The sequence below is a fragment of the Camellia sinensis genome, chromosome 10, assembly GCF_055761805.1.
Source record: "Camellia sinensis isolate YWXY chromosome 10, ASM5576180v1, whole genome shotgun sequence".
NCBI classification, from domain to species: Eukaryota; Viridiplantae; Streptophyta; class Magnoliopsida; order Ericales; family Theaceae; genus Camellia; species Camellia sinensis.
In genome coordinates, this window is record NC_138970.1 from 79181822 (window position 1) to 79206795 (window position 24974).

Here is a 24974-nt window from a genome sequence, read left to right on the forward strand (position 1 = left end):
GGATTCGTTTCCTCCCATGCTGCGATGTTTGATGGCAACAGTAAGCAAAATATAAATAATAAATAAATTAAGATAAATTACACTTCCCTCTAATGAAATTTATGATAATTATAGGGATATCTATTATAGTTCAATAATTATACTAACTTTTTTTATTTTTAAAATTATTATCAAGATTTCTTTACTGTTAGATTATTTAACATAATTTGTTGATGTCGTGCTAATATCATATAAGAAATGATAAAATTGTCTATTAATTATTTTATTTATTTAAATGAGATATTTCACTCACCTCCCATGAGATTTTGCATATATTATCAAAAATGTATACATATTTTATCCTTATTTAATAAAATTCTTAAATTTCATTAATATTAAAATAAATATTTAAATTGTTAAGATATTATTAAATCATTTAATGCAAAAAAAAATTATTAATAAAATACTTTGAAATAAAGGGTAAATTACAAATACACCCCTCGAGGTTTTATTAAAATACGAATCACCCTTGTGGTTTTGAAAATTACATTTCACCCCTTGAGGTTTCGAATTTAATAACAAATTGCCCCTTTTATTAATAAATTATTAAGTTAATTAATGGTTTTTAATAATGTTAAAAATATGTTTCAATTAATAATTTAGTTAATTTTATTATTGTATAGGAAATCAATTATGAATTTTATTTTTTCAGCTAATCTTGTCAAATAAAAAATTATAATAAGGGGTATTTGTAATTTTTCAAACCACGGGAGCTAATTTGTATTTTAAGCAACCTTCGGGGGTATATTTATAATTTATCCAAAAATAAATAATCTCTCTAAAATTAATGTTAGATAGCGTCCTAATAACTTAATATAAGACTTATTTCACACCACATAAATAATTTAAAATTTATTAAGTAATGCATTTATTATTTAATTTTTTTTTAAAGTTAAAATAAAAGAGAATTGACCAATAAATCCCGTTTTGTAGAATTGTAATCTATAAGGTCCTAAATATTTTTTTGGTGACTAAGTGGTCTCTTAAATTATTTGTTGATTGTTTTGCCACTGTTGGTACAATATACGGGGAAGGTTGTGGAATGTTTGTGTGTCACACTGTTTGAAAAGCGCACTAGTAACTTTTTAAAGTATGGTTGTTTTCAACACTCGTAGTGTGGGGACGTGAATTCTTTACTAATTATTTTTTGGCCCGTGACGTGAAGAGACGCAATAATTCAATCAAATTAGGTCCACTACATTGGAGTATCACATGTCACGTTTAAAAAAAATACATTAACGAGTTTTTAAATTTTTTTAGAATGTCACAACATACCAGTCACGTTGTCACATTTGAAAAAAATACACTAAAAATGAGTAAAAATTTTGGAGTGTCACACCATACCTGTCATATTGAGGGTGTTTGTTTCAGCTTTTCAGAGTCAACTTATGGCTTTTAACTTTGAAAAAGTTATTTTGGACTGTTTGGTTAAACTTATTTCAAACAGTTTCTGATTCTAACAGCTTATTTTAACTCAAAAAAGCTGATTCTGAGAAGCTGCTCACCCCTTGCTTCTGATTATCAGCTTCTGCTGTGGACATGTTAATTTATGGTTATACTTTTAAATTTTTTTATTTTTTATTTTTTTAAAAATAGAAAAGGACTCAAATGGACTATAGGTTATTATTATTATTTTTATGAGAAATGTAGACAAACAAAAAATAAAAATTAATTGAAAAAGTTATTTCACAGCTTATTTAACAAACAATACTCAGCAACTTAAATCTATAATCCAACAGTTACACCAAACAAATTAACAACTTCTGATTAAAGTCATAATTTATAATCTGTTAAGTTATAATTTATAAGCTATTTTAACAGTTACACCTATCACGTTTAAAAAAAATATACTAAAAAATATTTAATTTTTTAAAAAATATCTCATCATTAAAATATCACATTAATACGAATCACATTGGAAGTGTCATAATTTGCCGCCGCTCACAAATCCTAACCCCTCCCCCGAATTCTCGCAACCCAGAATCATTGGGATCCGATTTACCAAACACGGCAAACAACATATCCACCAAAATCTCCAATCAGCCCCCTAACCCAGGGCAATAATAAAAGGGCAAACTCGTCCGCCACAATATTCTGAAATTTCAAAACGGGACCAAGCTGTATAGAAGGCTTAACACGCATGACTCGCCCATCTAATAGAATAAATGTGGGACTATATATATTAATATTTTGGTAAATAGGATTTTTGATAAATTTTCCTAAAATAAATAGATTTATTTTTTTATTTTTAATTTACATTACTTATTTATTCATATGTAAAAAAATTATTTTTTTTTCTTAATCATATATTATTATCAAATTTTTATTTTTATCTTTCAATCATTAAACATCTAGTTGATACATATTTTTAAAAAAACACAGGCTAATATTTTTTACATAATTAAAAAAATTAAAAATAAAAATAGAAGTAAAAAAAATTTAATCGTCTCATAATAAATTAAAATTAGTTAATAGGGAATGAAATATCAAGAAATCATTTGAGAATAACAAATAATTCAAATAATTTGTCATTTCTTACACCTAAAATTAAAATTAATTGAGAGGGTAATTTTTGGGAAAATTGGGCCGAGCTTCGAGTTGGGTTTTGAGGCCCAAAACGCAGTGGACTAGGTAAAAAGGCCGTACAGAATACTCCGGCCTTGGGGAGGCAAAGTTACTTCGGCCCAAGGAGGTGAGTTTATTCCGGCTCAAGAAGAGATAGTTGCTTCGGCCCAAGGAAGAGTAAGGCTACTCCGGTCCAGAGACAACTCGGAATAGGGCCGGTCTTAGAGTAAGTCCGGTCGCAGTATGTTCTGGGAAGACCGGTTTCAGAATTAGTCCGGTCGTGACAATCTGGTTAGGTCGGTCAAAACTTGTTACTTGGAGGTTTGATCTAAGCACACCAAGGTTGAACAGGGGCAGCCGAAGTAATGAGTTAAAGGAGAAGACCGAGCTAAGGATAGTTCGGCCTTCTCTGTGGCTCAGCATAGCCAGTGTTATTTCGGTCGTGTGGTAGATCGGCTAGGGAGAAAACCATCCCACTTGGTTTAAGCAGTGGGGGAGGGTGTGAAAGGATAAGCATTATCCTTAAGAGTATGAATCCTAGGAGGACTCTACATGGAGAAATACAAGTCCTACTGGGATTGTGCCATATGAAACTTATAAAAGCTCACAAGCATCACCTTGGAGGAGGTAATTGAATACAATTCTTTCTGAGAGCATAAAACTTTGTCTATTTGTCAAGCTTACTGACTTAGGCATCGGAGAGGTTTCCGGCACACACCCGCCGGCTAGCTCACGTTTGTGTTTTCAGGTGATAAAGCGACGTCGTACGGAGGAGCGTGGACTTGGTCAACAGGATTATACGAGGAGAATTATTTCCTCCCCGTACATTAATCTTTACTTGAATGGAGAAATTATTTGAAAATAATAAAATACTCAATTAATTTGCTATGTATGATACTTAAAATCTATTTCTTCCTCTTTATTTATCTCATTTAAACTATTTTTATTAAATTAAATCTTTAAAAAAAATTCTCACTTTCATTAATGGTTGAATTTTTATTTTATTTTTTGTTTATGAAAGTTCAAAAACTTGTTGTGGAAAAAAATAGAGCCAAGAAATTAAATTTATTAAAAATTATGAAAAATAAATAATAATTTCATATATATTTAATAGGTTAAATTAAATTACATTTATATATTTTTTTCTTTAGGAAGTGTTTTATTTTGTTGTATGTTTAAACTAGTATTAGAGTTTGATTTCTCAATATTGTCTATAAAATTATATGAGTATTAGAAATATAGAAGAAGTAAAATTAGATAAATTAAATAATAACACTTCGCTATAAATAATAATTGAACAAAATAAAGGTAAGAAATTAAATAATAAAGTAAAAAATTTAACAGTTAATGAAGGTGAGAAATTAATTTTAAAATTAATTTAATGAAAATAGTTTAAATGATAAAAATAAATATGGAAAATATATATTTTAAGTATCATACACTAAATTAATTGAGTATCTTAGTATTCTAAAATAATTTCTCCATTCAAGTAGGGATTAATTTTATTTTTAGGTGTAAGAAATGTGAAATTATTTGAATTGTTTATTATTCTCAAATGATTCTTGATCTTTCATTTCCTATTAAAAAAATTTAATCTATTGTGAGGCAGTTAGATTTTTTTTACTTCTATATTTATTTTTTTAATTTTTTTAATCATAACTTGAGCTTTTTTAAATATGCATAAATTAGAAATTTAACGACTCAAAGATAAAAATTAAAATTTGTTAATAATATCTTAACAATTTAGGGATAAATAATTTTCTTACATATGAAAAAAAATAGGGCAAATTGCTAGAAAAAAAAATAATCCATTTGTTTCACCTTAAAAAAAGAAAAGAAAAAATAAATAAATGCATTAATTAAAATTGATAAATATTTCTTTATTTATATGGTGTGAAATAAATCTTGTTAAGTATTGTATTAATTATTATGGTCTTATATTAAACTATTAGAATGTTAAGTTAAAATATGTATGGATCTTTAATAATATATATATATATATATATATGCAAAACCTCAAGGTGAGTGAAAAATTTCATTTAAATAGCTTATTAGTTCAAAAGGCAATATAGTCATTTTAGATAGAAAAGTAACGATGTTTCTGCTAAATTAACGAATTGAGAGAATCTTTGATATTGTCAACAAAAGTAAGAGAGATTTTTGTAATTATTAAAATCATAGAAGATGTCCTTATATTTGTCAAAAACCTCAAGGGAAGTAAGTGTAATTTATCCAAAAAATTAATATTATAACGTGTTGCTCAATCATTAGAGCTTCCATTTTTAAATTCAATGTCAAATTTCAAGTTATTCACTTATATATATATATATATATATATATATAGAAACGAAGGACACATGGCCTAAGGAAAAAGAAATAAGTAAAGATTTAAACACTAAATTCAATCTTCACTTAATATTAAGGGTGTGCTCGATTCAATTCATTTCGATTTGGAGGTAAAATTATAAACTAAAATCGTGAATGGCAAATAACTAAACTGCAGTTTGGAAGATTTTAGTTTATAATTTTACTCCCAAATCGAAGTTTGAACAATTTCAATTTGTCAATTTATTGAAAAACAATCTTAAACAATTATCAAGTATTTGCATAATATATAACACTAATTTACAAAATACTTTTCATATATAATACTAATTAATTTTAAATAATAATTTTCATACATGTAACACGAATTTGCAATAAATTTCACATCTTAAATCTCTCTTACATTGATTTTTACTTTGATGTTTAATTAGAAGTAAAATATATATATATATATATATATATGTATCTATTAACTACAGTAGAGCGGAGGCGATTTCGAAAGCGGATTATAAATTTCAAACTGTGAATCAAACTAACTAACAGTTAGTAGGAGAATTGATACGGATCGGTGCAGTTTTAGTACATTATGCGGTATTTTGCACAACTTTACATAATATAATAGGATATAGCAAAATTTTATAATAAACAACCAATTATCCTATGCGCAAGTTATGATGTACTCATTGTAGTGTTTGTTATAACTTATTGTGATATTGGTTGACCTATTCAAAAGGTCTTTGGTTATGACTCATTATGTTTTTTTAATTATAATTAAAAATAATGTAGTTATAATTTTTGTGATAATTAATATCACAAATGTCATAATTTGTATATGATACACTTCAAAATGTGTACATTCTAAATTACCAATGTATAGTATAAAACACTATCAATGGGCACAATGAACTCATCTCAGGGCTTATATATGAAAATTAAAAAGGATCACTTCACTTTTGTGGCCAAGGTGTACATAATGACAATATCAAATCAATTTTTGTTTTATGTCATTGGCAACAAAGTGGAATTGGTAAGAATTTCAAAAGGGAAAGTATGAGTTTGAAGAATAATCACTTGGGTAAATGACGGGTAGTACTACAAAAATAGTTAAATATCATATTTTGACAAATAAAAATATCTCATTTTTATTAAAAGTGCGATAAAAAAAATTAGATTGATATATTAATTACAATTGATTTGATTAAGTGTGATAATATTTATTTTTTATGTCACTTTTTAATTAAGTGTGATTATATATATTTCTTTAATCACATATTCTAATTAACATGTGATTAAAGATCACATAAGAAGAATTAAAAATATTTCACTTTTATTAAAAGTATGATTAAAAAAACTAAAATGATTTTTTAATCACACTTAATTTAATGAGTGAGATAATATTTTTTTTAATTATACATTTTAAATAAGTGTAATTATATATAGTTATTTTCATCACAATTTCAGATGTGCTTGTATATAATTTTCAATTTAATTTTTATATAAAATAATTTTTCCCATATTCGCACATCTTCTACATGATTGAGATGGCCACGACTCTGTGAAACACCCACCAAGATTGAATTTTCTAAACACGTCATTTGGAGGTCCTTGTGCTGGAGATGGAGGAGAAAGTGTGGGGGCGAGTTCGGATGTCGAAGATAAAGGGCTTTTGGAGCCATGGGATGAGGGTTTGTGAGTGAGTGAGAGAGAGAGAGAGAGAGAGAGAGAGAGATGTGAACCTAACCCTCCGTGTCCTTTCTCGCCCCGAGGTCTCTTAATTCCCCCGAATCTTCCAAACCCTAGGCCTCGAATACGACGAGAAAGTCCTTTCTTCGATCAGCAACGAAGTCCTCAAGGTCATTGTCGCTCAATTCAACGCTGCTTAGCTCCTCACCGAGCGTCCTAGCATCTCCATATTGGTCCACGAGAGCTTGGTTCATCGTGCTCGATAATGTTGCGATCACGCACTTGTCGTATGGGGTTGAGTTCTCCAAGGCCGTGGAACAGAAGTTGGTGGCGCAACAGGAGGCAGAAAGGTCAAAATTTGTGGTGGCCAAAGCGGAGCAGGAGAGGCGAGTAGCGATTATTAGGGCGGAAGGTGAGAGTGAAGCTGCGAAATTGATTTCGAATGCGACTACAGCTGCGGCTGCTGCTGCTGGAATGGGTTTGATCGAGCTCAGGATGATTGAGGCTTCGAGGGAGATAGCGGCGGCGTTGGTGAAGACTCCGAATGTGGCCTACCTGCATAATGCAAACAACATGTTGTTGGGGCTTAATCCTTCCATGGCCTATTACTAATTTGGTGATTTCAGTGACCTCACACTGTTTTCTGTTTCAATTCATGAATTCTTAAAATTGGGCTTTAGGAGCTTATTATATTGATTACAATTGTTCTAATGAGCTGAATAACGGTTGAGTTCAAATAGACTTGTTTATGTTTGACTTCAATCTTCATGGAAGTGTCATTTAGTGAATTCATTTTTTGATTTTGAGATTTATGTTGGTGTTAAATATGATAATTGGGCATTGTTTTTTTTATTTTTTATTATGAGACTATTGGGCATGCATGTTCTTCTTGTGATGATCTCTTAATCCTAAAATAAATCTAATTTAATGAGTAAAAACAATTGCATAAAAGATTTATCATGCCTTGCTCTTGGAGGTTGCTAAATCCATGGTATTTTTTACGGGTTCACAACCCTCCCTTTTGTACGAATGAATCCAACTATGATGAGAGAGGGGTCTCTATGGATCAGTTAAAGAAGAGTATGGTTTAACAATTTTCTTTTTTCAATTTTGCCTATTTGTTGTAATTGAATTTTTTGGTCCTTTTATCATTTTTAGTAGAGAAATAAGTGCAATATGGTCGCTCCAAGCATTATTATCAGTAATTTGTATATATCATGTCTTGAATTTTTGGTTGATGTTTGACATGTTTATATGGTGGCATATTTTTATGTTCTCAATTCTTTCCAGATTAAAAAGCAATCCATTATGTTTTTAAATTATTTGACAATATTTAGTAATCGAATCATTTGACAAGTTGTGCAAGGGGAAGCATTATTTTTTGATAAATAAATAAACTTTATAGGTGCAAATGTTAGTTGTTAGTTAGCCACCATGCCTTCCTTAGGGATTAGTCCTAAGGTGGTCATGGGTTCAATTCTCCTTAGGGGGGTTGAATTAAGGGAGTGCAAGCACTTAAGTGCTTTGTTAAGGGTAAGGAGATTTTCTCCTATAGCTGCTAATCTAACAACTAACAACTAACAACTAACACTTGCCGATAAAAAAAAAAAAAAAAAAAAAACTCCAAAGGGAGCAAGGGAAAGCATTATTTGATGGAGTTATTAGGTTAATTTGGACTTTATAAAATGTAAGGCTAATGAAAAGTCATTCATTACGGTTTCGTTTATGGTTGAATTATTATTCATAAAAGTTGTTCATTATGAAGCTCGAATGTTTAAAATTAACCAACTGAAGATGTGGAAGGGGTTTGAGAACGAGTAATAAGAATCCTATGCATGTTGTGGTTTGTAACTTTTATAGATAGAAGCTTGTCTATGATGTTTAAGACAACCAATTCTCCAGGCATATGTTACGTCCTCATAAAGTGATATCAGAAAACGATAGGGAAGGGAAAGGACATTGATTGATTTGGTGTATTCTTACTTTTTCTAGGACTTCATGTCACTCCTCCAGCTGTGGTGACAATTTTAGCCATGGCGATCTCTATCGAAGCTGACCACAGTGGTTCTCTGGCATGATGAGTTTCTCTCTCTCTCTCTCTTGTTCAAATATTTAGTGTGGAATGTATATAATGGAGAAGTTCTGTAATGTATATAACAATTTCAATTTCTCTGTTTTTGGGTCTCGTTTAATTCGCACCAGTTTCAATTCTTTATTTGCTTCTTCATTTTTCTTTATTGTTTTGATTTATTTTTCTATTGTGAGATATGCTTTTCTCTTTGTGATTTCGTCAGTCCCATTTCTTTGTTTTTGGTCGTGTTCACTTTTTTTGATTCTTTGTTGCTCTAAACAAAGGGGAAAGTGGAAACCTGGGCTTTGATTTTTCTTGAGTATTTGTATTTCTTTCTTTAAGTTAATTGATTTTGAAATTCATGACTTAATTGGTTTGAATTTGTAGTATCATATTGTTCAAGCTTTAATTAATCTCATTAGCAGAAGTCTTTGTATTTTCTTATAATTCTCTTATTGGTTAATGAGAGTTTCATCAATCTATGTTAGTTTAACTGGATATCTTTATGTATTCAGATTCAAATTATTAGTTATTAAATTTGATATTTTAAATTGAAGTGTGTCATAATTTATAGATGAAAATGGGTTAGAGAGAGATGAAAATTGATGAACTATTATGAGATACAAAGAGGTTAGTTCTAATTGCTAAACCATTTGGTGAAAATTGATGAAAATTGTTGAACCATTTGGCGAGATGACCTGTTTTTTAGAGAAAGAAATAGAGAGATAGAGCTTTAATTTCTATATTGTTTAATTTGTATATAAATATTCACTCAGTTTGTTATTCTACCATACAACATAACATGCCATGTATAGGATGCAAAACAATATACATACTATCAATCATGCTTTCATAGGAATTTAATTTAATATTCAATCAGTTTGTTATCCTTTCTATTGTTATGCTTTTCTTAATGTAAACATTGATACATGTTTAGGAATGTAGGATTAGGTGTAATATGAGTTTCACCATGGACTACAACATTTGTCATGTCATAAAAAAATAAGAATTTTTTTAATCATATTTGTCATGTCCATCAGTTTTGGCATGGACTACTAAATTTGTTCCTGCATGTGGGAGATTTTTTTCCCTTGCATGTGGATAAGTGAATATTGACCCAAGGGCACAACAAGATGGATGATTTGATGCTCATGGATTTTCTTTGTTATGTTTCATTTTTTTATTGGTTTAAATGCATTCGTAATTTCTAAAGAACATGAAAATTTTGCCTTTGAATTAATTTCTGCTTTCATTTTTCAGGTCAGAAATTACTTGGAGAGATGCAAAATATGGTCAAAGAATTCAAGGACTTCGTGGTTCAAGTTTTTTCATTTTTTTAATATATGTAATCACAGTTAAATTTTTTTTTTTATTAATTCCTTTGTATATACTTTTGAGCATTCAACTTTCATTTACGAAACATATAACATTATTTCATTCAATATGTGGTTGTGATTCAAATGATAGTATATATATTGTGTATTACATTTTTCAAATGCATACAAAAATAATATTTATTATTCTTCAAATATGTCTAATCCTTTTTTATCACACGTATTAATTGTGATGGGAAATGCATATAACATGTGATCTTATCTCATTATTAATCACATGTTTTATTAGTTATGCATTACACATAAAAAGTGTGATCTAAATGTTTATTATTACACATAAAAAGTGTGATTTAAATATTTATTATCACATGTAAAAAGGGTGATCTAAATATTTATTATCACACGCATAACGTGTGATGAAATCATTTTTTAATGACACTTAAAATGTGTGATTAAAAATGACACTTTTTAATCACACTCTCAAAGATCACACTTTGACAAAATTTAAAACGTGTGATTAAATAACATATATCACATATAAAAAGTATGATTTATTTATGATTTTGTAGTAGTGGGATGAGACTTAAGGACATTTCACTGTATTGTAATCTTGAAATATCAACATTACTCCGCCCTCACTCCTAGGAGCGAGGACAACCTCTCGACTCTGCTCTCTAATCACGATCTTATAATAAGAATAAGAGATCTTTCTCGAACAATTCCTTCGCCCTTCATTATTCAAGAATCAAAAAGATCCATTTCAAGTTTGAATTTATTCAGAACATTCCATATGGAAAGAAAGAGAGGCTCATCAAAAAAGTCACATGGAGAGATAACATGACATGAATTCAACATTATTCATTTTGATCACTAAATTCATAACAACTAACGAAGAGGAAATGAGAATATAAAATAATTTCATTTTTGGAAATTTAAAAAATATGAATAAAATTACAATATTATTACATTTAGTTTTTGCCCCTAATCCCCTTTCTGATCCTTTTTTCCTCTTTTCCTAACCTCTTTTCACTTTTATTTAGTCGGCAACCACACCTTTTCTACCCTTTCTAGTCATTGACCAATCTTTCACTACATTTCCTAATCATCGACCAATCTTTCCCTACTATTTCCAGACCCCTTTCCCACCCCCTAACTTCTTTTTTCTTCCACTATGGCCACCAACCCCCTTCGACCTCCCCAATCCTTTTTCCTACCATCGTCAACCATTCTTCCAGACTCATTATTCTAATCCAGCCATTTCTCTTTCATCACCACTGCCACCAAACCCTTTCGATCTCTCTTTCCCCAACTTATTTTTCTCGCATCTTATCTCCCTCTTATTTTTCCTCCTTCATCTCTCCTTTTATAAACCCCAACCTCAATACACATACCTTCTGCTTTCCAAACCCTAATCATCACTACCATGATCTGAAACCCTAGTTGCTTATATATATATATATATATATGAAAAAGTGTAACGAAGAAAAAGATAAAGGATGAGGATAAAGATGGAAGATGGTGACAATGGAAGTTGACAAGAGATGTTGCAAAAGAAATAAAAATGAAAGGGACGAAAGAGATAAAGGGAAATGGTAGTTAGTAGCAATAGGTAAAGAGATTGGGGTGAGTTGGTGAGGTCAAAAGAAGTTTGGAAATGGAAGTGGTGGCATCAATGGGATTAGAAGTCAAAAGGTTTTGGCAATGGTGGTGATAAAAAGGGTTACCCAATGATAAAAGTTGGAATATGCTATCTTGTAAATTCCTTAGTAAGAAAGTCGGGTTCAAGCTTTAAGCTTAACCTTACATCCATTTTGGCCAAACTATCTTTCGACCTATTCAAAAGTCTTTTTCAAAATGTTTTGGTTGCGTGGTTCTAAACATTTCTATAATGTTTGCGTTTTAAATTCCAAGTGTTATACTTTTTCATTGAACTGAGCAAAGGATAGAATAGAAATGGGTGGAAAGAATGAGAATTTTCTAGAAAAAAGAAAGAAAGAAAACTGTTTTCCTCTTCAAAAAATCATCTAGCCAAATGATTTTTTGTTTGGCCGGATGAATTGTCCGAGTACAAAGCATTCTGCTTCCTCTGCAAGTTTTACACAAATATCTTAGATATTTTGTGTCCCAAAAGTCTATAAATACACCTCGTGGGCTCATTTGCAAGGGTTGAGAAATTTTCTTGAGACTTAGAGAGCAATTCCTAATGCTTGTACACCACACCAACTTTTAGTCTTCATCTTCTCAATCTTCCACCTTTTTCCTTGATATACCCATGACCTAAACAACATTGAAGCTTGAACTTTAAGATTCTTGCTAAGATTCCAAGCTATCTTCAAGAGCTTTGACGGTGCTAAAAAAAGAGTTTGACAGTAAAAAAGTCTTCTTCGCATACAAAGTAAACTTTGAAGCTCTTTCATCCATTTTCTCTCATTTTTTCTTATCAAACAGTTTGTTTTCAAGGTGTTCATGTCCTTAAATATGTAATTTAACTTATAGGAGTAGAGGGCTTAGCCACCCTTTTATAGATGATGTAATCTCTTTATTTTCCTTGCTTTTTCTTACTTTGTGGATGTGGAGGGCTTGGCCACCCATCCATAGAATTGTTAGATACACTACAGGAAAACATAGCAAATAACACGGAGTTTTAGCGACGCCGCGGCCCCCGTCGCGAAAAACAGTTTTTTGCGACGGTAACTGCACCTGTCGCAAATACTAGACTTTAGCGACGGTACTGACCCGTCGGTAATGAAACCAAGCGGAGGGGTCGGAAATGCGGAAGTATTAGCGACGGTAAATAAAACCGTCGCAAAAAACCTGTTTTTTGAGACGGCATATATCATTTGCGACAGAAATTTGCCGTCGCAAAAAAGGATTAATTCAAACGGCGCCGTTTTGCCTTCTATTTGCGACGGTGTACATCATACCATCGCAAAAAGTCCAAAATAAAAAACCTTCTTCTTCCCGTTGGCTGCCGCGCGATGCTCCTCTCCAAATCCCTAACTTCACCCCCAAATTCCCCAAACGGCCTACGAGGAAGACAGCGGTGGTGAGGCGGCAACGGCTCCGGCGACAAGAGTGGTGCTCCGGCGACGACTCTCTCTCCCTCTGCGTATGCTCTCTCTCTCTCTCTCTCTCTCTCGGTCTGTGTATATATATATAAATCTGTCTATATATATATATATATATGGAATGTATATAAATCTATATATATATATATATAAATCTGAAATCTGTCTATAACTGTTTAGCTATTTTTATTTTTTTAAACCATAAATCTGTATATAATATATATATATATGGAATGTATATATGGAATGTATATAACTGTTTAGCTATTTTTATAACTTGATATATAAATCTGTTTAGCTATTTTTATTTTTTTAAACCATAACTTATTATTATTATTTTTTGGTGGTAATTTTATGAAAAGAAATTTGAGATTGGCGGGCTTCGTTGGTCTGTGATTCAAAAACCAGGGTAGGAAATGTATATGAGGCTGTTGGACTTGGGTGCCTAAAAATTAGGGCTTTTTTTGTACAGTGATTAAATCACTAAATTTCAACCATAACTTATTATTATTATTTTTATTTTTTTAATTAAAACAGTGATTAGGGAAATGTATATGAGGCTGTTGGACTTGTAATTAGGGAAATGTATTAGGGAAATGTATACATGAAAAATGTATTAGGGAAACAGTAATTAATTTCAACCATATACATTAGGGAAATGTATATGAGGTTGTTGGACTTGTGTGCCTAAAAATTAGGGCTTTTTTTAAACCATAACTTATTATTATTATTATTATTATTATTATTATTATTATTATTATTTTAATTAAAACAGTGATTAAATCACTAAATTTCAACTCCATTGAACTAATAACTATCAAGTTACCTATTTTAGTTTTCGTAGTTTTAGCTCAGTAAATGCAGTTAGTAGTTTCAGCTAGTCAAACATTAAAAATATATTATTTTTGTTATTTTTTAGTTACTTGTGTTGAGTTTACGAACTTAAGAACGAAATAAATTAAACTAATACTTTAATTGTTTAAATCATCTCAAATTATATTGGTGTTTAAGAAGATTCAATTACAAATAACCATGAGACAAACTCAATTATAAAGTTTTAATAATAATATAAACTCAATTATAAAGTCATGAAGTCATGAAGTTATAAGAGAAAATAAAAAAAATACAAAAAAAAAAAAAAAACAGGATTTTAACCCTTATAATAAAATAAATCTTAAATTTTTAATTTAATTAATTTAAACCTTAAATAGGAATTTTAAACATTTCGTTAATTTGCCAAATAGGATGTCGAGTGAATATTTATGTGCAGGTATTATATTTAGAGTTACTTTGGTGAGATATTCTTGTGGATGTGTACAGATGATGGATAAGAGTTGGATTGATTTGCCAAATAGGATGTCGAGTGAATACATTAATGGGATTGATGAATTCCTTGTGTTTGCCTACACCAATAGGGTTGAAGGTTCGATGATCAGTTGTCCGTGTAGGAAGTGTGAGAATCGATACTATTTTGTACGAGATGGTGTACGGGAGCATCTGATTTTGAATGGTTTTTTAAAAAAATACAAACATTGGATTAATCATGGGGAATCTTACATATCTCTGCATAGTAATCGAGAGAATGAAACATTAGCTAATTTAGACATTGGAGATGATATGATTGGAATGATACAAGGGGCTATGGGAAATCCATATGCCGGTACAAGTGTTGAGGGTGATGAACCATAGGGGCCTGATCCCCGTGCATCTGAACCCCAGCTCGGTCCAAATGCAGAGACTGCAAAGTATTTCAAACTTCTTCAAGATGCACAAAGTGAATTGTATCCGGGTTGTCAGAAGTTCACATCTTTGTCATTCATTGTTCGACTTCTACATTTGAAGGTGCTTAATCAGTGGACGGACAAGTCTGTTGACATGTTGCTTGAGTTATTGAATGAGGCGTTTCCGTTGGGTGTGAAACTCCCGGACTCATATTATAAAGCTCAAAAGGTCACAACAGATTTGGGCTTCACGTATGAGACGTGGGATGCATGTCCCAACAGTTGCATGTTGTTTCGAAACGAGGACGCCAATCTTGATAAATGTGTCATATGCAACAGTTCTAGATGGAAATCAAATGGTGATGGTGGTTCAAATGGTCCTAACACAGGTGGCAAACAAGTAGCTGCAAAACAGATGAGGTATTTTCCTTTAAAGTCAAGGTTGCAGAGGTTGTTTATGTCATCCAAGACGGCCAAGTTAATGAGATGGCACGCAGAGGAACGAACTGATGATGGTGTCTTCAGGCATCCTGCTGACTCCCTTGCATGGAAAGATTTTGACCGTCGGAATATTGACTTTAGTAATGATTGCCGAAGTGTAAGGCTTGGCTTAGCATCTGATGGTTTTAACCCATTCAGGACGATGAACATAGTTCATAGCACTTGGCCTGTTGTGCTCATTCCATACAACTTGCCGCCATGGATGTGCATGAAGCAACCATTTCTAATTTTATCTGTGCTTATTGACGGCCCAAAAGGACCTGGTGACAAGATTGATGTTTATATGCAACCGTTGATTGAGGAGTTGAAAGAACTATGGAATGAGGGTGTGTCAACATTTGATGCATCAACAAATCAAATGTTTCAAATGCATGCAGCTTTACTGTGGACAATTAGTGATTTTCCTGCATACGCAAACTTGTCAGGATGGAGCACTAAAGGAGAATATGCATGTCCTTGTTGCAATAAGGAAACTACATCGTGTTGGTTGAAGCATAGTAGGAAACAATCATACTTGGGTCATCGCAGATTTTTACCTACTGGCCATAAATTCCGGAAGGATAAAGTATCATTTGATGGTAGTCGGGAAGTCAGACTCAAACCAAAATTGTTGTCTGGAACTGAGATGTTGCTACAATTAGAATCTGAGGGTATTTTAACCCAATACAATAGGGATGACCTTAAGGAGAGGCATAGGAGACAGGTAGAGAAGGAGAAAGCTGGACATCGCACCCATAGTTGGAAGAAAAAGAGTATCTTTTATGAATTGCCATATTGGGAGCACAATCTAATAAGACACAACCTCGATGTGATGCATATAGAGAAGAATGTTTGTGACAATGTGTTGTGGACAATATTAGGGGTTGCAGGAAAATCGAAGGATGGTGTTAATGCTCGGCGTGATTTACAAGATATGAATATTAGAAAACCCCTACATTTGCAGTTAAGAGGGTCAAATAAAGCCTATTTACCACCAGCACAATTCACGATGACCAAGGATGAGAAAGATTTGTTCTTGAAAGTGTTGAAGGAAGTAAGAGTTCCCGACGGGTATTCATCCAATATATCACGTCGTGTGCGCTTACATGATAGAAGCATTGGGGGTCTTAAGAGCCACGATAGTCATATTCTGATGCAACAACTTATTCCATTGGCTATTCGCAGATCGTTACCGAAGAATGTAATTGAACCCTTGATTGAATTGAGCAATTTCTTTAGACAATTGTGTTCGAAAGTGAATCGTGCGACGGATTTGCAATATATTAAAGATCGTATCGCTGTAACACTTTGTCATCTAGAGAAAATATTTCCTCCGAGTTTTTTTGATATAATGGAGCACTTGCCTATACATCTAGCTGATGAAGCGTTATTGGGTGGAGCGATTCAGTTTCGATGGATGTATCCAATTGAGAGGTATCTTCTTACTTTGAAGCAATACGTGCGTAATAGAGCTCGTCCTGAAGGATCAATTGCTAAAGGATATCTTATGGAAGAATGCATGAATTTTTGTGCACAATATCTCAGTGATATGGAAACCAAATCTAGTCGACCCGTGAGGAACTATAGTGGTGCTGATAATTTGGGTCATGCTACTGGTGAAAACACCAGCTTTTATCTTGATAATACTTATTGGGTACAAGCTCATCGGTACATCTTATGCAATACAAGCGCGGTTCAACCATTCATAAAGTAGGTTAAGTCACTCACTCAATATTTTATTATGTTTTATTGAATTTTCAACTAAAATTTTTGTATGGCTAAAATTTCAATTTACACAGCAAACACCTTGAAGTACTTAAGCTCAAAATGCCTCGTGTCGACGATCATCAACTTCGGCGTGAACATTTTGAAACTTTTCACATTTGGTTCAAGGAACATGTATGTATTTAACTCTATAGATTCTAGTTACTTAAGTCGATCTACATTTTAAATTTTACATTTCGTGTTAAATAGGTCCAAACTTTGCGAAGGACTACTGATGTCATACTTTCTGAAGAGATTATTCTATTGGCAAATGGTCCTCATAACCTGGCAAGGAGGTTCAACGGGTATATACTGAATGGGTTTCGGTATCGAGTAAAGGCCATGGATGATCGTCGAGCCACACAAAATTGTGGTGTAGCTTTGAAGGCAGATACCATAAGTTATGCTAGTCGAAAAGACAAGAATCCTCGTCTGGGGTCTGTGTACTATTATGGACAATTGACAGATATTGTTGAGATTCGATATTCCAATGAGAAGAAACATGTGTTGTTTAAGTGTGATTGGATTGACAACATTCACGGAAAGAAAGAAGATGTCTTCAATTTCACGTTGGTGAACTTCAATCATTTGTTGTACCGAGATGATCGAATTACCAATGAACCTTTCATCTTGGCGTCCCAAGCAGAGCAAGTTTGGTATGTTGCAGACCCGTTACAACCAGACTGGCAAGTCGTGGTGAAGATGTCTCAAAGAGGTTTATTTGATATGAGTTCAACTGATCCACAAATCGAGCCATACATGAGCCAACAATTGGAAGAAAATATAATGCTTCGTGATGAAGAAGTTGGTTGGGTGAGGGAAGCCGCAGAAGGGGAAACAGTTGATGTTCAAATAGGCTGATATGTAATCAACATTAGTAATTCAATTAAGGCCAAGGTTGTAGTTAATCATCAATTTCTTAATTTACTTTGTCTTTGTAATTGTATTAGTTCAAATCATGTCATATTATAGTTGATGACAAACCATTGTCTATGTTTCTAATGTCAATTAATGTTATATTGCTTGAAGATTATTATGGGAAGGAAGAGGAAGCCTGATCATCCCCGGCGCATGATGTCTGATGTGCTACATAACAGGACATCAGTAGCACCACCATTAGAGGAGGCATCACATCGGCCAGCATCGGAGGGGCCATTAGTGCCACCACCATCTGAGGGGCCATTACCACCGTATCGACCACCATCAGTGGCACCACAGCAGCTACCATGTACTCGGCCTCCACGCCTACCGTCGGTGCGTCCACCATCAATGGCACCACAGCAGCTATCATCATCAGCTTATGAGCCATCCGCAGGTATTTAAATTTGCTTTGATTTGCTTGAAAATTATTTACACATACATTTATTTATGCTCATTATATATAACTTGTTTATTCTCATTGTATTTTGCAGACCCTTCGACTTCTTCACAGCCCACATCAGGTTTATTTGATATGATTTGTATTCACATTATTTAAATTTGCATTTGGTTGTTACCATTGCATATTGTTTATTATTATTGTATATCGCAGGTCATGTTAGTTCTTCATCAACCTCGACTAGGCGTGGTAGAGGATGTGCCAAGGGCATTAAAGAATGGGGTACTGGTAAAAAGCTGCACATACAATTTGATGGAAATTACTGCCCAATAGGGGATAACGTGGCCAAGTTAACTACTCAACTTGGCATTATTGTCCGGAATGGTAACATTGTTCCTCTTACTTTTGTTGACTGGAACAGTGTGCCTGATGATATTGTTGATGCTATCTGGAAGGATGTGAAGGTAAAAGTATATTTTTGTCCACAAATTCGAATTCCAAATTTGTGTTATACTTAGCCTTAAACTTTGTGTTTTATAGGACAATTTGAATATATGTCCAGAGGAGTACAAGCCAATCTGCATGAAAAACTGCAACAGCATATGGAAGGATCACAAGAACAAGCTTAAGGCTAAGTATTTCAAGCCTAGAAGCTCTGATCCTAATCTGAAGGATGATGTTCCTATGAACGTTGTGCCAAGCCAGTGGGAACAACTTGTAGAGTATTGGCGTACTTCCGATGCTGAGGTATACAATTACGTTATATTTATGATATGTAAACATACAAATCATATTTACATACTTACATTTGTTGAACTTGTTATAGAAAATTGCAAGTAGGAACGCTAAAAATCGGCGAGCTCACGGCATAGCTCATACCACAGGGCGTACTACTTTCTCTCAGATACGGCATGAGGTTTACATTTTATTGTTTTATTTTTCTATATAAATAAACATTGTATATTTGCAAATTATTTGGATTCTAATTTTCATATTTCTAAAAAAAAATTTAGATGACCAGTAAGGGGGAGTCTACTGATAAGATGAATGTTTGGCTTATGACACGTAGAGTAGATGACCCAGAGGTTATCCAGACCTTGGTAGTTTCCAAACACCTTTGATTGTATTTAAAGTTTATTTTTTGTGTGTCAACCATCTTAATTTCGCGTATACTTGTGTGTCTTATTCAATACAGGATGAGTTTAATCGTCAACTCTCTATGCTACCTGAGGATGGTCAGACTTTGGAGGCTAGGAATGCCATTTTCCATGAGTTGATAGGTCATGACAGACATGGATATTGTCGCACATACGGGAGAATCGTGCCTCGGAGAGTGGTGTATAAGGATGGTGCTGGGCCATCACAGTCAACACCCCATCCATCGACTATTGATCAGATCACGCAACAGGTTCGTGCTGAGCTAAGGGATGAGTTGAGGGAGAAGCTGCGAGCAGAGTTCTCTACACATTTGCAGCAGATGAGAGCTGAGATGATGGCCCTTGTGTCACAGGGGGCGAGTGTGGATCCCAACAGACAGGTTCCATATAAACATCACAACTGTTTGATAGTTCAATTTTCACTCAAGATTATGTATGAAATTCGAATATGATTAACACATTATGTATTAAATAGGTTCCTGATGCATCGAGTGGCCACCAGGCATTTAGGGAATTTGCAGAAGACGAGAATCCATATACACCACCACCAGAAGATCAGGTATAAAATTTATCTTTGCATTCTAAGCTAAAATGCATCTTTGCGTTCTTTACTTGAATTCGAGGCGTTAACGCCCCAAAATCACCAAACGGCGTCGGTTTAGCACGAAACTTGGCACACACGACCGCCTAGGCACGAGAGACTTGTGGGAGAAGACAGGGCTCGAATCGGGTTCCCGGTTTGGGAGTTAGAGTCGGATTTCACTTTAGGCAAACTACTTCTTTAAGAAACTTGAATTCGAGGCGTTAACGCCCCAAAATCACCAAACGGCGTCGGTTTAGCACGAAACTTGGCACACACGACCGCCTAGGCACGAGAGACTTGTGGGAGAAGACGGGGCTCGAATCGGGTTCCCAGTTTGGGAGTTAGAGCCGGATTTCACTTTAGGCAAACTACTTCCTTAAGAAACTTGAATTCGAGGCGTTAACGCCCCAAAATCACCAAACGGCGTCGGTTTAGCACGAAACTTGGTGCACACGACCGCCTAGGCACGAGAGACTTGTGGGAGAAGACGGGGCTCGAATCGGGTTCCCAGTTTGGGAGTTAGAGCCGGATTTCACTTTAGGCAAACTACTTCCTTAAGAAACTTGAATTCGAGGCGTTAACGCCCCAAAATCACCAAACGGCGTCGGTTTAGCACGAAACTTGGTACACACGACCGCCTAGGCACGAGAGACTTGTGGGAGAAGACGGGGCTCGAATCGGGTTCCCGGTTTGGGAGTTAGAGCCGGATTTCACTTTAGGCAAACTACTTCCTTAAGAAACTTGAATTCGAGGCGTTAACGCCCCAAAATCACCAAACGGCGTCGGTTTAGCACGAAACTTGGCACACACGACCGCCTAGGCACGAGAGACTTGTGGGAGAAGACGGGGCTCGAATCGGGTTCCCGGTTTGGGAGTTAGAGCCGGATTTCACTTTAGGCAAACTACTTCCTTAAGAAACTTGAATTCGAGGCGTTAACGTCCCAAAATCACCAAACGGCGTCGGTTTAGCACGAAACTTGGCACACACGACCGCCTAGGCACGAGAGACTTGTGGGAGAAGACGGGGCTCGAATCGGGTTCCCGGTTTGGGAGTTAGAGCCGGATTTCACTTTAGGCAAACTACTTCCTTAAGAAACTTGAATTCGAGGCGTTAACGCCCCAAAATCACCAAACGGCGTCGGTTTAGCACGAAACTTGGCACACACGACCGCCTAGGCACGAGAGACTTGTGGGAGAAGACGGGGCTCGAATCGGGTTCCCGGTTTGGGAGTTAGAGCCGGATTTCACTTTAGGCAAACTACTTCCTTAAGAAACTTGAATTCGAGGCGTTAACGCCCCAAAATCACCAAACGGCGTCGGTTTAGCACGAAACTTGGCACACGCGACCGCCTAGGCACGAGAGACTTGTGGGAGAAGACGGGGCTCGAATCGGGTTCCCGGTTTGGGAGTTAGAGCCGGATTTCACTTTAGGCAAACTACTTCCTTAAGAAACTTGAATTCGAGGCGTTAACGCCCCAAAATCACCAAACGGCGTCGGTTTAGCACGAAACTTGGCACACACGACCGCCTAGGCACGAGAGACTTGTGGGAGAAGACGGGGCTCGAATCGGGTTCCCAGTTTGGGAGTTAGAGCCGGATTTCACTTTAGGCAAACTACTTCCTTAAGAAACTTGAATTCGAGGCGTTAACGCCCCAAAATCACCAAACGGCGTCGGTTTAGCACGAAACTTGGCACACACGACCGCCTAAGCACGAGAGACTTGTGGGAGAAGACGGGGCTCGAATCGGGTTCCCGGTTTGGGAGTTAGAGCCGGATTTCGGTCCAGTCAAAATTATTTACTAAACTATCTTTCTAATTATATAGTAGTCAATTTTTTTTATATTTTTCTATAATTAAAATATTAACACATTATATGGTTTTTAATTATTTTTATCTTGTTTTTTTCAGATATTTCCTGAGTAGCAGTTGGCTTTTTCTGGAATGCGGGCGTATCAAGATTATGACTAATTTTTGTTTTTGTAACCCACGAACGAATGAAGACGAAAACTTTTGATTTTGATTTTGATTATGATTTATGTTATTTAAATTTGGGAGCAACATTATGTATCTATTATGCGACGTTATGTAGTGGCATAATTTTTATTGTTATGAATTTTTATTTATGTATTGCTATGAATGGAACAATATTATTAATTTTCATTATTTGTCAATTTTTGTTTATGTACGTATTTATATTATTCTGTAATTTTTCAATTTTTTATACTTATTTTTTATCTAATACAGGTTATTTTAATTTTTTTAATAATTTATCCGCAGGTTTTTTTTTTTTTTTTTAAATTTTTTGAGACGGGAGAAGAACCCGTCGCAAAAACCATTAATAGGCTTTTTGCGACGGTACCAACACAGTCGCAAAAGCTGTCTTGTTGAATGTACAGGACACCTTTAGCGACGGTAAATCGTGCCGTCGCCAATACTTATAAGATGCCAGAGCCTTTAACGACGGTAATGTTCCCGTCTCAAAAACTCACTTTTAGCGACGGTAATTACGTGCCGTCGCGAAAAGTGATTTTTTCCCCCATTATTTGCGACGGGAAAAAAGCCGTCGCAAAAAACACACTTACCGTCGCAGAAACTAATGGCGACGGTACATACCGTCGCAAAAGATCTTTTGCAACCCCATCTGTCGCGACCCCCCCTTACCGTCGCAAAAAGACACATTACCGTCGCAAAAGGAATTAGCGACGGCTTCCGGGAGCATTTGCGACGGCCGGTTACCGTCGCAAAAAACAAATTTTTTTGTAGTGATAGAGTAGTTTTTTATTTTTTATTTTCTTGCTTTGTGGATGTGGAGGGCTTGGCTATCCATCCATAGAATTGTTAAATAGAATAGTTCCTTTATTTTCTTGCTTTGTGGATGTGAGTGACTTAGCCACCCTCCCATAGAATTGTTAGATAGTGTAATCTCTTTACTTTCATGTAGTTTCCTTACTCTTTTGCATCATCCAAGTTATTCAATCCATGTGATTCAATCCATACTCAATCTTGATGAGTATTTGTGGTTGTTTAATAGGATCACTTGGATGATCTTTTGTTACTTTTCTCTTTCTTTTTCTTCTTCTTTTTTTCTTTCTTTTGTGAAGCTACAAGAGCTTCATCATAAAGGTGTTGGAAACTCTCTTCTCAACCAATTTTGAACATGGAAATGGATTTTACATCCATGTTACATGGCATAGAAGATGAGTCTTTAACCATTTTTGATGAGTTATATATATTTTCTTTTTCTTCTTTCCTACTTTCTTAGAAGCCCTTGGAGCTTTCATTTGCTTTATGAGGTTTCACCTTATAAATTGTGACAATCTACTCTCTCAAATTAATAGCATGGATTTGGATATTAATTTACCCTTATTCACAAAGAGATGAATGTAGGTTTCTATTTATTTCTTGGGTTTGAATTTCTTACAGCTTCAATTTCTATTTCATTTGATAAATTGTTATAAATATCATGTTATTAGTGCCTTTTTGTGTTGCTAATTGTGGGATGAGGCCCCTATACCGCTTTCTTGACGTGTTTTTAAGAAAAATAGGTAAAAAGGATGAGCATCCTTTTGGAAGATGTTATTGTTTTGTTTTGGATCTGCTGCGCAAAACAGATTTTCCCTCGGATTCTTTATCCGGCCAGCTGATGAACCGTCCAACCAACAAAACTTTCATATAACTGGCTTACATTTCTCAGGTAGAACAAAGCAGAAAAGAGCTGCTTCGGAAGGATGATCTCCTAGGGTCTGAGGCTGTTGTTTATAATTTGTTTGCTTTTATCCTATGATTTGTTAGATTCAGCTTAATTTGGATGAATCGAGTCATTGTTGTAATAATTCCTAACTTCATGTCTTCTATTTTTTCATTGTTGTAATAACTTCTAACCCCATGTCTTCTATTTATTCATTGTTGTAATAACTTCCAACCCCATATTTATATGCTTTTCACGTCTATTGATAAGCATCATGTTTTATTTATCATATCCATGCCTTGTATCCACTTTTCATGCATTCGAATTCGGCTCATCTACATTTGTGGGATTTATTGTTCAAAACGTGGTTTATAAGTGCTACCTCGTTCTTTGAAATAGTACATATGTCATGTATTAGTATTCGGATCTTTATTTGCATTCTGTGTATGTATTGTATTAGTTATTTGTATATAGGATCATGCATGTGTATATAGCATAGTATTTTGGGCTTGTCATAGATAAATGCTAGGTGAGCATGTACTATTTTAGCATCCCAATTGTGTGTGTTGTTTTATTATGTCTAACATCCTACAATGTGGCTACGTGCTTAAGTGATATACCTCATTGGCTGTTAGTGGATGAAGGTTGTGTTGCTTAGATTGGAATGACATTGATTGATATACATGTGAGCTCAATTTTCTTTGAATTGTACATTTATTAAAAATCTTTTCAAAATGTATGAAATCAAAGAATAACCAAAATGAGGGACACAATAAATAAATTACTTACTTCACATAGTAATGTTAGCATTATTAAACTGGAAAATGAACATATATTGTCTATAAAACTCATATCATGGTTTAATAGAGGCCAATATTTGATCGGGTGAGTAGGGGTGCTCAATTTATGACATTCTCTTCTCATACTCAAACCAAGATATCTTTGGTTGTGACGGACAGTGGCTTTTGGCACGAGTCATGGATTCATTAGTTTTTCGAAAAGATTGGGTGGCAACTATGAAATTTGGTGACGTAATCCATTTCTGGCAAAAGTTTTGCAATAAAATGGATTTTCTATACAAGTTGCCATATCTAAACTCTCATTTATGTTTCATATTGCATTTGTGAGACTAGATCAGGAGATTGAGAGTCCGGATTGTTGGGCATGTTTGGGGAGG

General features: G+C 34.3%; 2 protein-coding genes and 1 pseudogene across 4 annotated transcripts; all 3 read left to right on the forward strand.

Annotated features, from left to right (window-relative positions):
- The first annotated feature begins 5821 nt into the window (after positions 1 to 5821).
- LOC114312271 (prohibitin-3, mitochondrial pseudogene) lies at positions 5822 to 8839 on the forward strand (annotated as a pseudogene). Its single transcript, XR_014341475.1, has 3 exons — positions 5822 to 5956; positions 6636 to 7228; positions 8605 to 8839. The product of XR_014341475.1 is annotated as a prohibitin-3, mitochondrial pseudogene (transcript).
- An 8252-nt stretch (positions 8840 to 17091) lies between these two features.
- Positions 17092 to 18336, forward strand: LOC145801662 (uncharacterized). 2 transcript variants are annotated; one of them, XM_082893399.1, is made up of 3 exons: positions 17092 to 17185; positions 17261 to 17947; positions 18080 to 18336. In XM_082893399.1, the coding sequence occupies exons 1-2, from the start codon at positions 17114 to 17116 to the stop codon at positions 17909 to 17911; spliced, it is 723 nt and encodes a 240-aa protein (XP_082749525.1). In that variant the 5' UTR covers positions 17092 to 17113; the 3' UTR covers positions 17912 to 17947; positions 18080 to 18336. The 2 variants fall into 2 exon arrangements, with proteins under 2 accessions (XP_082749525.1, XP_082749524.1); XM_082893398.1 differs by having other exon boundaries at positions 17261 to 18336.
- A 129-nt stretch (positions 18337 to 18465) lies between these two features.
- On the forward strand, positions 18466 to 20012 carry LOC145801663 (uncharacterized). The gene is made up of 5 exons (XM_082893400.1): positions 18466 to 18832; positions 18909 to 19115; positions 19195 to 19284; positions 19382 to 19468; positions 19564 to 20012. Exons 2-5 carry the CDS (start codon positions 18951 to 18953, stop codon positions 19975 to 19977), a joined length of 756 nt encoding a protein of 251 aa, XP_082749526.1. The 5' UTR covers positions 18466 to 18832; positions 18909 to 18950; the 3' UTR covers positions 19978 to 20012.
- The last annotated feature ends 4962 nt before the right edge of the window (positions 20013 to 24974 follow it).